General features: G+C 45.0%; 1 protein-coding gene across 1 annotated transcript; it reads right to left on the bottom strand.

Moving 5' to 3' along the window:
• Window positions 1–2,612: 2,612 nt before the first annotated feature.
• Window positions 2,613–5,828, bottom strand: LOC123189202 (protein PHLOEM UNLOADING MODULATOR). Its single transcript, XM_044601564.1, has 4 exons — window positions 5,351–5,828; window positions 3,616–4,010; window positions 3,338–3,531; window positions 2,613–3,138 (listed from the first exon to the last, which is right to left on the bottom strand). The coding sequence occupies exons 1-4, from the start codon at window positions 5,683–5,685 to the stop codon at window positions 2,743–2,745; spliced, it is 1,320 nt and encodes a 439-aa protein (XP_044457499.1). The 5' UTR covers window positions 5,686–5,828; the 3' UTR covers window positions 2,613–2,742.
• Between the last annotated feature and the right edge of the window lie 7,044 nt (window positions 5,829–12,872).

The following is a 12,872-nucleotide window of genomic DNA, read 5'->3' as shown; positions in this document are numbered from 1 at the left end:
TTTGGATCACGACGAGTACGACTCCTTCAACCCCGTTCTCTTGAACGCTTCCGCTTAGCGATCTACAAGGGTATGTAGATGCACTCTCCTTCCCCTCGTTGCTAGTTTCTCCATAGATAGATCTTGGTGACACGTAGGAAAATTTTGAATTTCTGCTACGTTCCCTAATATGTAATACCTGATCCGGAAAAAGTTGTTCATTATTACTATTGGAGGAAAGAGGCGCGCAGACAAAGAAAGAGAGGCGATGCAAATAAGGCCTTAAACAACATGTCTTCAAGTTTGATGACTGCAGATATGTTGGATCGTTCAAAACTGCACAAGTATATAAGAATAAATATATGTGCCAAAATAACGAAAGGTATTTGGTTTCTCTGTCATGAAACAAAATAAATCCGACTGAGTACAGTTTATATGATTTCTCTGTACCAATATACGGCAGCTGTATTAGGACAGATCCTTTGAAGGATCTATTTATTGGAACTCAGCCGGATTAGTTTCTTCATTGGATCCTTCTGTATGGTAAAATTCTTTTTATTGGAACGCAGTAGAGATTGCATATCTTTACAGAACAGCGAGAGATATTCTCTAACAACAGTTACGACTTACGGAGTCATGTGACCCATTTTAGATGTATAGAATCATGTAACTGAAATAGTAGTACATCTTCAATATCTTGCCTCCTACTGAATCTTACATAATTTACTGGACTGCTGTGCAATTATATTAAAGTGACGCGTCTAAAGTTTTCTCTAAGAATGAATCATATATTCTGATTTCCAACCTATCCCTGGAGATAGTGCCTAGGCAGGTGCAACCCACCTTAATTGTAGGTAAAGCAATATCATACGTAAAACACACACTGATCAAATAGCACAAATAAGGCAATTCTAATCAAGGGGATGATGTTATCTCTTGATACGGTCCAGTTTAATGCATATGGTGGTACGAAGTAAAGCCCAAGGAAACTGACATGAACATGAGAAGTAATCATGGGAAATAGACTCTGCATCTTGACTTCTTCAGTATCCCTCTTGATCCTACTTTGTAAGACAAGATTGCTGCATTCTTATGTACGTGCCATATATAATTACACATTTTCAATATAACAATCGGCAACCTAAGATAATCCCAAATCTATAATTCTAGATTGCTTGAAGCCCCACGACTCTTATTTAATATGTAATGCATGTGCACCCACTGAACAGACACTTTGTCGGCGTGGGTGCTGCGAGCGGAGCGGAAGTCAACGCGAATGCCGATGATTGCCGCAGAGCATGCCCTGGACGTGGATGGAGTTGTCGCAGTAGCGGCAGAAGAGCGCCTGGCCTCCAAACATAAGACGATGGCGGCGATAGCACCTGTGTTCCCGGAGGAAGACGAAGCTCCTCGCGCTTCCCCCATCGTGGCTAGCGTGCATGATGGCGGCAGGCGGCTCGCGATTAGCTTCCTAATAGGATGGATGCATCCGAGATAAGTTTTTTAACAGAATGAATTTGTCTGAGATTAGTTTCTTAATAGGATGGATGCACTCTGATTTAGTTTCCTAGAATAGGATGCACCGTGATTATTAGTTTCCTAGTTGCTCAGACGTGGAGTTTCATATTTTCCTCCAAGATGGAGTACAGTCAGTCAATGTAAATTGCTAAGTGCACACAGAAAATGGTTTAGGTTAAGTCTAACTGTTAGATTGATTTTAGTGGGCCTAATCGTGTGGTGGTATTGGATCTGTGTACGCTTTTATGAGGTGTGCTTAAAGAAGTTCTTGTTTAATTGTTTAATAGTAGTATAGATTTGTATTTTTTCAGAATATTTTCAAACTGAAAAGTTCGATATTTTCTCGAAATTAAGGCTTTCATGAAGCTCGGTCTCCGAAATGCCCTACTCGCACAAGTGGGCATGACACTGTATTCATACGTTTTGAGAATCCCACAAATCAAAGTGGCCCTAGACATTAAAAAAAAGTAAACATATAACAACATAAAAAGAATTTGAAATTGTCCCTATAGAAACGAAAAATGGATTTTCTTTAGTCTAACAAAGAACCATCCGTAGATTGTACTCTCTCTAGTTCACGTATCTCGTACCCTCGAAAAATTTCACTATCGCCAACATGAACTTTCAGTATGATATATATTGAATGGCTATTTCTCAATTGACTTACAAATAGTTATTTCTCTACCAACATTCATAACGCAAATCTCAATGTTCATATTAAATGGTTCTTCCTTGCAAAATATTTTTAAAATTTTCTTGCAAAAATAATATTATTAAATTGTTCTTAGCATCGACTTAGAGATTGACAGATAGAAAAACTGACAACATATTTGTACGAACTCACCAGAATTATAATATTATGAAATACATTCTGATACACATCTACAAATATGATATTTTAAGTATCTAATATAACTAGTTAAAGAGAGACATGTAATTGGAGTTTGAGAAGTTCAACTGCCATGTTCAAATCATCAGTTTTGTTCTCTAATATCTTCGGTCGGTGCAGAGGAAAGAACACAGCAGGATTGCTACAGTTCACGACGACACAAGCTCAAAACATGATCGACGGCAACATTTTGCAAACTTATCAACTTATATCGAATTGACGCCGCTAAACTGAACTTGCATTTTTGCTCAAACATGTTTCCTGCGAGAAATGACACTCGATGGTCTCAAACTGCAGAGAACAATAGTGTAACCCAAGAAAATGGGGTAAAATCTAAGGGATTCTAGCAACTGAAATCACCCGTCACTGGTTAAAGTAAGGGCAAGGACAACACAGGTCAGCGTGAAAATAATTGTAGCTGCAGCGAAGGCCAGGATGGCTCTCTGTGAAAAGCCGGGCTTGTCATGGCCTGCTAGCTCAACCTCCTTCAGCAGATCCCGGATTTCATTGACGTCTGCATCCTTTGCTGCATGAATTAGCCTGCTCTGAACCTCTTCAAGCTTAGCAAGCCTTCTAGCTCGGCTGGCATCTCTAGCAGACCAGATGAACCATGTCATCCTCCACAAGAGGATTCCGACGTAGATTGCCACGACGCAGTCCACGGTGTAATGATGCCGTTCACGTACCTCCCTTTGTGCACTGTGCAGGACGAGAAACCATATTGCAACAGAAATCCAGCCTCCATAAGCTTCCTATATGCGTGTGAAACAGGTCGAAAATGAGTTAAGATGTCATCAATTACATGCAACTGGTTAAACAATATCCAAGAAAATGGAATATAGAACCTAGATTGGAAGTGGTGGCTCCAGATAATGGAAATTCAGTTTCAGTACAGCGGGGGATATTCAGACTATGGTGTTGTAACACAGAAAAGTAAAATGAATTACGTACCGTCCATGCCATGGCAGTAAGAACAGCGACAAGCATGTGCCCACTATACATAAGATCATTGCAACCTCCACTGGCTTTTTTCAACAGATGGTACCATGCAGGCCCCTCTCCAGGGGTTGGCCTCAAAATGTCTACTAAGAAACTCATCCGACCCCAGTCAGGACTGTACTCATCAGGGTAAGCTTGAACATCAGCTGTATTTTTTAAAGGACAATTCAGTTTTCAAATCCCAGAAAAATACATACTTCAATTACGTGATATAAGACAAATACACTAACCATAAGCCATATCAGTGTCTATGACCGCACGAATAGCATGTGAATCAGAAGCATATGGAACATAATATTTTTGCGCCCAGGGATGAGGGTGCCCAGGTATTTGATAACGGCCTGCAGCGCACCAAGGTCTCGCAGATGGAAGAATTGTACCAACAAAAGTTGCCACCCGAAGCAACCGTCCGACTGCCATGGTGAACATATATCTTGTGGCTATTCCAAGACCAGGAGCCTTGATGCAATCAAACAGCACTGAGAACCCCAACATCATAAATAACATCAAATAATGGTGAAGAGTGATAACATGAGCTCTCAATAGATCAACAACACTTCCAGGAAGCTTCTCATTCAAAGCTAGAAGCAGCCATTGGCCAGTGTCAGGAAGTGGAGCAGCAGATCTGTTAAAACAATTAAAAAAAGGTTTAGTTTACAGGTAACTGTGTGAAAATTTAGGATCCATGCATGTATTTATCTGGGCAAGGAAATGAGAGCACGCAAATAAATAACTATAAAAAGTTAAAGTCCGTAAGTACTGCAACTCCTTGACAATGAGAGCCAAAGTATGACCGAACCATGATCTTTTTACAGAGGGCAAGTTGACAACATATCACAAAGGCAGTTACACTTAGCTGAAAAGCCATGACCAAATAAACCTAGTGCAGTCCCATCTTGCCATCTAATGAGGCATGATATGAACTTCTCGATGTTTTGTCAATGGGCACAATGGGAGCATATTTAGGGAAGGTTAGCTCATTTATGTAAATCAGATTGAGAGAGTAAACACCAATGCTCAGTAATCAAACAGGAATACACTTGCCCAAGCATGAAGCAATGCTTATGCCTTTCTTAACCACTTAACTTCTAGATGCCCCTTTGTTCAGATCATTGATACCTTGCTTAAACTGAACTCTTTGAAACACTAATCACCATAAAAACTTTTGCTTATTTTGAACAAGAAATAATGTGGACTTCTTTCTTCATTACAAGGCTGCAAAGGAATATTTTAAAACTCCAAAAATAGCATGGAGTAACAACAGTCAAACAAGGTATGTACCTCTAGCAATGACCAATAACCCACAGAAATATGATTGAAATAAAACTTGACAGACGAAGAGGCTACACAAAGATGCATTTGCCACGCAACATTCACCAAAATTATATACAGCAACAAGAAGCCGTAGCAACAATTAATCGACAAGGTTCACTTTACGCACTTGTCATGATAAATACTATCATCTCCATGAATCTCTATTACGCCACTGGTTTTGAGCACCATAATAATAAACAGGATAAACGCAGCATTTTCTAGGTTTGGTCTACCTACGAAATAAACTTCTTCAAGATCCCCCAAACTGCAGTCTCTGAAATGTTTCACAGCCCTCTCCAGGATAACAATTGTATGTCATTACAAGCCTAATTCTTCACCCGTCAAGTTTAACCATTATCCACACTCAACAATTAAACCCCTACTCCAAGACACACGCCTCTCTGATACAAACTACTCGATTGTTTCACAGTTCAAAAGTAATCCTCCAAGATCATACCATCCTGACACGAACCACACACTAGAAACATCTGAAAAGCATATCATCAAGCATCATAAACCAAAACAAGCACCAAAAATAGCAACACAAACCAAATCTCTCCGAGATCCATGGCAATTCGCGACCAAACAGCTCGAAAAGCTAAAGCATGTGCCAAGGAGGAAGCTCCCTCCTGAGTTCCCAAAGATACTAACCCGTGCCACTGGAGCCCCATCAGGACGGAGACGAAGCGGACGGAGATCATCTCGATGAGGAAGGCGCTGAGCATGAAGACGATGGAACCGAGGAAGGGAAGCACCGCCCGGAGCTCGACATCCCAGTGGCGGTAGAAGGGTGCGCGCGCGGCGGCGGCGAGCGCCAGCGCCGCCCAGAGCACCGGCTGCAGCCGGTCGTGCCATGTCGGCGAGAGGTACCGCAGGTAGTCAATCCCCACGTACAACGCCGCCGCGAAGCTCAGCCCGCAAAATCCGAGGAGCCGTCGGGAGACCGCCTGCGGCGGCTTCCGCCTCGGTGCCTTCGCCCTCGCCATGGCCGTGAGAGCTTAGGTCTGGTCACCTGGTCATGGGCTGATGTCAGCGAGGGCCGTCGAGATCGGGACACTCTTGTGGGCACAGACTTGGTTGCAGTCTTGCAGAGCAGCCGACCGGTTCAGATGAGAGATGAGAAGATGTATCACACTCCATCGGGGAAGCCCTCGGGGCACCTCTTTTTGCTAGAGAAATTTCCAAATGCCCCTCAAATCTTAACTCCTCGGTTTCTTTGTCGTCAATTCTTCTAAATTTTGATTTACATATTCCATGTCAACTACTCCTCCATCTTATAATATAAGAGTATTTTTTATAGTGATATTGTGGATGCAAAAAAAAAATATCACTTGCAGTCACTAAATTTGTCGCGGTTCGCGGTCGTACTTTGCAACATCTAAAATATGATCACCGAAGTGGCTTAAATGACTCACATACAGTTTGATATTCGTATTTCACTTAGTTGTTATACGGTTGACGGGTCCAACCGCCGCATGAGCGATAACTATGTGGACAACGTGGTGTGACATTTTGAGAGAAAAGAAATACCCTGGGCCCCACCCTGCACATTAGCCAAGCCCGCGAGGTCGTGAGATCAAATATCCATGGCCGAGGGGTGTTTTTATTTCTCTCGTCCATCTGACAGATAGCTCAAGGTGTTTTTTTTGCAAAATGTCACATCATATCCACACAGTCGCCCATGTGACAGTTGGACATGTTAACCGTATTCCAGCTAAGCGAAATACATATATCAAATCATATGAGTGACCGTACGCGAGCCACTTAAACCACTTCAGACCATATTTTGGATACTGCAAAGGACACTATCAAAGTGAATTTTGCAACAACTTTAGTGGCCGCAAATGAATTTTTCTCTTGGGGATAAAATTACCCCATGTGATGTCCCGACTTAATCGTGCACTAATCATACACGTAAATATGCATGATCAAGATCAGAGGCTTACGGGAAGATATCACAACACAATTCTAGACACAAATTCATCAAACATAAAGCTTTATATTACAAGCCATGGCCACAAAGGCTCGAATACGTAAGTTAGCGGAAGCAATAATATCTAAGTACAGACATAAGTAAACAAGTCAGCCTTAAGAAGGCAGAGCAAAACAACGACGTCTAGATAAAAAAAGGCGCAGGCCTCCTGCCTAGGAGCCTCCTATCTACTCCTGGTCGTCCGTCGGTGTAGTAGTAGTCATCGACGGGATCAGCTGGTTCCCGGGCTCCGTCATCTGATCGCATCATCAGTAAAGGGAGAAAAAGATAGAAAAACAATCGTGAGTACTCATCCAAAGTACTCGCAAGACTTACATCAGATCTATGCTAAGTATGCATCAGTATCAATGGGAAGGGGCTGTATTTGTGGACTATACTACAGAATTGCCAAAATAGAGGGGAACGCCCACTCTATCGAATACTAGCATCTTGCAGCGTCTAAATGCAAAGGGGTCGCCAATCGTCCTTTGCAATCTTGCGCGTTGCGAGGATGGTCGGGATTAGTCCTGGCTACCTCTTTATACAAAGCAGGTGCTTACGCAGACCACCCAGGCGCGTGCCACTTAACTATGACGTCTATAGAGCTTTCAGGAGAATCGTACGACGTCGAGTGACCATACTTATTCCCGCATGGTGGTTAGTGCGAAAAGGACACCGGCCTACTCAGATCACATATCCAAACCCGTTCGTGTCTTGGGAGAGCGCGGAGACGATCAATGATCCACGATCTGTGGTCCCGTTTCCCCGTCTTGCGGACTTACGACAAGGGCCAAGACTGCCCAGCCATGACACGTAATTATCTCGCGGGTACCTTCAGGGTCAACCCGACTTCACATCTCTCGCGGGTACCCCTCGGGGCCGACCCGACTTCAACATGTTTGAGGTAAAGTCAAGGTAACCGTGTGTTCATAACAACAAGGGGGAAATCCGAGGAATCACCCTTGATGGATTTCCACTCGATGCAACCGTCAATGTGGCCTTAGAGGAATCACCCTCAAAGGGTTCACATTTGATGTGTTGCACGACGGAGTCTTTATCGGGAGTGGTGAAGGAGGAATCACCCTCCGTAATCCATGACCGATCAGCTACACAACAGAGATATCATCAGGAGTGCGTTACGAGGTATCACCCTCGGCACTCGATAGTAGCTCTGCAGAGTCGTAAAACTAGGGGGTGTGCGATAAGGTGTCGGTCTCTGCACATTGATCACGTTGATCGAGTCATCGATAACAAATAGGGCAACAAGGACAAGGATGAGGGGTCACTGATAGATCACTAACCAACCTATGTTAAGCATATAGGATAACAGGTAAACTAACAACAACAGGTTACAAAAGTAGGCTATGCATCAGACTAGGAGCAATCGAACAACAGTAGCAAAATCTAATGCAAGCATGAGAGAGAGAGAGAGAGAAAAATGGGCGAATGATACGTCTCCATCGTATCTACTTTTCCGAACACTTTTGACCTTGTTTTGGACTCTAACTTGCATGATTTAAATGGAACTAACCCGGACTGGCGCTGTTTTCAGCAGAATTGCCATGGTGTTATTTTTGTGCAGAAATAAAAGTTCTCGGAATGACCTGAAAATTTACGGAGACACGTTTTGGAATTAATAAAAAATATTGGCGAAAGAATCAACACTAGGGGCCCACACCCTATCCATGAGGGTGCAGGGCGTGCCCCCCTGGGGTGCGCCCCCTGCCTCATGGGCCCACTAAGGCTCCACCAACGTCAACTCCAACTCCATATATTCACGTTCGGGGAGAAAAAAATCAAAGAGAAAAATTTATCGGGTTTTATGATACGGAGCCGCCGTCAAGCCCTAATCTCTCTCGGGAGGGCTGATCTGGAGTTCGTTCGGGGCTCTGGAGAGGGGAATCTGTCGCCATCGTCATCATCAACCTTCCCCCATCACCAATTTCATGATGCTCACCGCCGTGCGTGAGTAATTCCATCATACGCTTGCTGGACGATGATGGGTTAGATAAGATTTACCATGTGATCAAGTTAGTTTTGTTAGGGTTTGATCCCTAGTATCCACTATGTTCTGAGATTGATGTTGCTATGACTTTGTTATGCTTAATGCTTGTAACACCCTCGATGCGGCTATATCTCCCATGTGTCGGAGCACGACTTAGAGGCATAACCACATTGAAGGAAATGTCGCAAGAGAGGTAATCTTCACACAACCCATGTAATGAATAAGGAAAGGGATACATAGTTGGCTTACAATCGCCACTTCACACAATACATGAATAAAGCATTACATCATCCAGATACAAACAAGGTCCGACTACGGAACCAAAATAAAAGAAGACTACCCCTAATGCTACAGATCCCCGATTGCCCCAACTGGGCTCCACTACTGATCAACTGGAAACGGAAACAACATAACGAACATGATCTTCATCGAGCTCCTCCTTGAGCTTGGTTGCGTCACCTGCACGATATCATCGGCACCTGCAAGCTGATTTTGGAAGTATCTGTGAGTCACGGGGACTCAGCAATCTCACACCCTCGCGATCAAGACTATTTAAGCTTATAGGTAGGGAAAAGTATGTGAGGTGGAGCTGCAGCAAGCACTAGCATATATGGTGGCTAACATACGCAAATGGGAGCGAGAAGAGGAGGCAAAGGCACGGTCGATGAACCATGATCAAGAAGTGATCCTAGAACAACCTACGTCAAACATAACTCCAACACCGTGTTCACTTCCCGGACTCCGCCGGAAAGAGACCATCACGGTTACACACGCGGTTGATGCATTTTAATTAAGATAAGTTTCAGGTTTTCTACAACCGGACATTAACAAATTCCCATCTGCCTATAACCACAGGCACGACTTTCGAAAGTTCAAATCCCTGCAGGGGTGTCCCAACTTAGCCCATCACAAGCTCTCACGGTCAATGAAGGATATTCCTTCTCCCAAGACAATCCGATCAGACTCGGCATCCCGGTTACAAGACATCCTCGACAATGGTAAAACAAGTCCAGCAACACCGCCCTAATGTGCCGACAAATCCCGATAGGAGCTGCACATATCTCGTTCTCAGGGCACACTCAGATGAGACATCCTACGAGTAAAACCAACCCTCAAGTTGCCCCGAGGTGGCCCCGCAGTCTACTCGGTTCGGACCAACACTCAGAGGAGCACTGGCCGGGGGGGGGGGGGGTTAAATAAAGATGACCCTTGAGTCTGCGGAACCCAAGGGAAAAAGAGGCTAGGTGGCGAATGGTAAAACCAATGTTGGGCACTGCTGGAGGAGTTTTATTCAAGGCGAACTATCAAGGGGTTCCCATTATAACCCAACCGTGTAAGGAACGCAAAATCCGGGAACATAACACCAATATTACGGAAACTAGGGCGGCAAGAGTGGAACAAAACACCAGGCATAAGGCCGAGCCTTCCATCCTTTACCAAGTGTATAGATGCATTAATTCAATAAGAGATATTGTGATATCCCAACAAAAGTATCCATGTTTCAACAAGGAACAAACTCCAATCTTCACCTGCAACGCTATAAGAGGGGCTGAGCAAAGCGGTAACATAGCCAAACAATGGTTTGCTAGGACAAGGTGGGTTAGAGGTTTGGCTTAACAATATGGGAGGCATGATAAGCAAGTGGTAGGTATCACAGCATAGGCATAGCAAAAGAGCGAGCATCTAGCAAGCAAAGATAGAAGTGATTTCGAGGGTATGGTCATCTTGCCTGCAAAGTTCTCAGAGCTAACTTGATCCTCGTAAGCGTACTCAACGGGTCCTCGAACACGAACTCGTCTCCCGGCTCTACCCAAGCAATAACAACATGCAAAGGGAGGACAATCAACCACGTGCAATGCTCAAACAACACGATGCAAACATGGTATGAAATGCGGGATGCGATATGTGATGCATATGCATGATTTGGAAAGGAATGATTGAACCTGGCCTCAACATGGAAATCCAAGTGTGCCACTGGAAAGAGGAGTTGATTTCGGTTGAAATCGATATAAAGATCACTGGAATCGGATGCACGGTTTGGAAAAGACAAGCAAAACAATTATGGCACCGGGCTGTGATTAACAACACAAGACCATCTAAATGCATCAAGATAATTAATCTACTGCACTCAAACATAGCAAAAAATACATGGCAGGGATCCACTCATGATGCTTAACAAAAGATGAACACTGAGCTACGGCTAATTCACTCATTAACAGGTTCAAACAAACATGGCAAAAGTGCAAAAGATAACAGGTTTCAGACTTAAGAGAAATTAACAAGTCAGGAATTTATCATCAGGAAGCAATGTTTAGAGCAAGATAACTATATGCTACAGGAACATATCATGGCAAAGCAAGGCATGGCATGAAGCTACTCAAAGCATACAACAAAAGTCCCTTAGTGACCATGAGCCAAAAGGGATCAGAAAATACAATTGCAAGCATGTGAACATAGCAATTAACGAAAACAGATACAGACTTGGTGAAAAACTGGAGCATGCAAAACAGATAACGAGTAGGCATGTTTACGAGCTCCATGCACTCACTACGAGGCATTGCATGATAAACTAAGCATACACCCAGCAAATAGACATGGCATAGAATCTAGACATGGCAAGAACAACAACATAGCATGCATGGATCAACAACAACAAGCTTGACAAAATTGCTAAACATGTTAACAATCTGCCAGGAACATTTTATAGGAAAAGTAGAGCTCGATTGACTCAAGCTAGGGTGCTCCATAATTGAAAACAAATACATGGATGGATAGAGCACCATAATATCTACAAAACATCCTTACTGATCATGCTCAAAAGAGGCACGGATCACTAGGAATCAACATGAACATATGACATAAAAATAATGACAGGGCAAGGACTTGGTGAAATTCTAAGTCCCTGAAATCAGCATCATTGAGTAAGCTACTTTGCATGCTTGTGCTATTCACCACAAAGATCACAAAAATACATGGCATACACCCCTGTAAAGATAACATGGCATACTTCAAAACACATGTAGAGCTCAGGATCATAGCATGCACACATTAATCATGGCAAAAATGACAAAAGTGCATTTGCTGAAACAGATCTGAAACTATCATCACATAGCCCACTTCCAACAGCATTTCGGGCATCAAGATGAGCTCAAATGAAAATGATGCAATGAGATGAAATGATGTACTCGTCGAGAGGAACATTTCGATATGCTACCCGAACAAATCGGAGCACCGGGTGATGAGTTATGATGCGATGAAGAATGCATAAAAATACTGGGATCTGGGGACTTAGAGAAATTAGACCTCGCGAAAACTGGACGGAGAAGACCCGGGACGGAGGGATCCGGGATGAAGTGGAGGCGTTTGGATGAGCGAGCGGGTGGATCTGATCCCGCTTCGCGGATCTCGCCAGAGTCGACGGGGACGACGGATTCGGTGGCCGGTGCGGCAGGCAACGGCGATGGCCGGCGAGCAGGTGACAACGGCGCAGCGGCGAGGCGTGTAGAGGATCTGGGCGGCATGGGCACCACCAGAGGAGGCGGTGCACTCCGATGAACGACGAACGGCGGCGGGGCAGGTCCGGCAGCCGCGGGCGAAGGTGGACGGCGAGGCGGCGACCGACGAAGGTAGACGGCGGCGCGCAACACCGGCGGATGGGCGGTGGCGCACTCGGCGACGAGCGGTGAAGGGCGGCGAGCGCAGCGCCCGCGGGCAGAGGCGGTGGGGCGGTTCGGGCCCGGGCGGCTCGGGCAGGCCTCCCGCGGGCTCCGCGGGCCCGGCGGCGCGGTGCGGCGAAGTGGGGCGCGGGCGCGGACACGTGGCACGACGGGGTTGGCGCGGGAGGTGGCGATGACGACGCTGCAGGCACTCATTGGCCGGAGTGAGGTGGAGGGCGGACATGTCCGGCCGGTGAGGACGCGTCCGGTGGCGCGCGGAGGAGGAGGTTAGGGTTTCATCTGCTCGAATTTTGGAGGGGATCACATATATATAGGTAGAGGGAGCTAGGAGAGTCCAAATGAGGTGCGGTTTGCGGCCACGCGATCGTGATCGAACGGCCTAGATGATGGAGGAGGTTTAGGTGGGTTTTGGGCCACTTTGGAGGGGTGTTGGGCTGCAACACACGCGAGGCCTTTTCAGTCTCTCCCTTAACCGTTGGAGTATCAAACGAAGTCCAAATGGTATGAAACTTGACAGGC

This window comes from Triticum aestivum, chromosome 2A (genome assembly GCF_018294505.1).
Source record: "Triticum aestivum cultivar Chinese Spring chromosome 2A, IWGSC CS RefSeq v2.1, whole genome shotgun sequence".
Classification (NCBI taxonomy): domain Eukaryota; kingdom Viridiplantae; phylum Streptophyta; class Magnoliopsida; order Poales; family Poaceae; genus Triticum; species Triticum aestivum.
The sequence above is the reverse complement of the archived record's forward strand: the minus strand, read 5'-3'. Positions and strand labels throughout refer to the sequence as shown.

Bases quoted from the DNA above. Each gene is read 5' to 3' on its own strand.
- LOC123189202 (XM_044601564.1), bottom strand. From the start codon at position 5,685: ATGGCGAGGGCGAAGGCACCGAGGCGGAAGCCGCCGCAGGCGGTCTCC. The intron at 4,011-5,350 runs GTTAGTATCTTT...TTGTTTTAACAG, and splicing joins ATGGGGCTCCAGTGGCACGG to ATCTGCTGCTCCACTTCCTG. The intron at 3,139-3,337 runs GTACGTAATTCA...ACACGCATATAG, and splicing joins TTACTGCCATGGCATGGACG to GAAGCTTATGGAGGCTGGAT.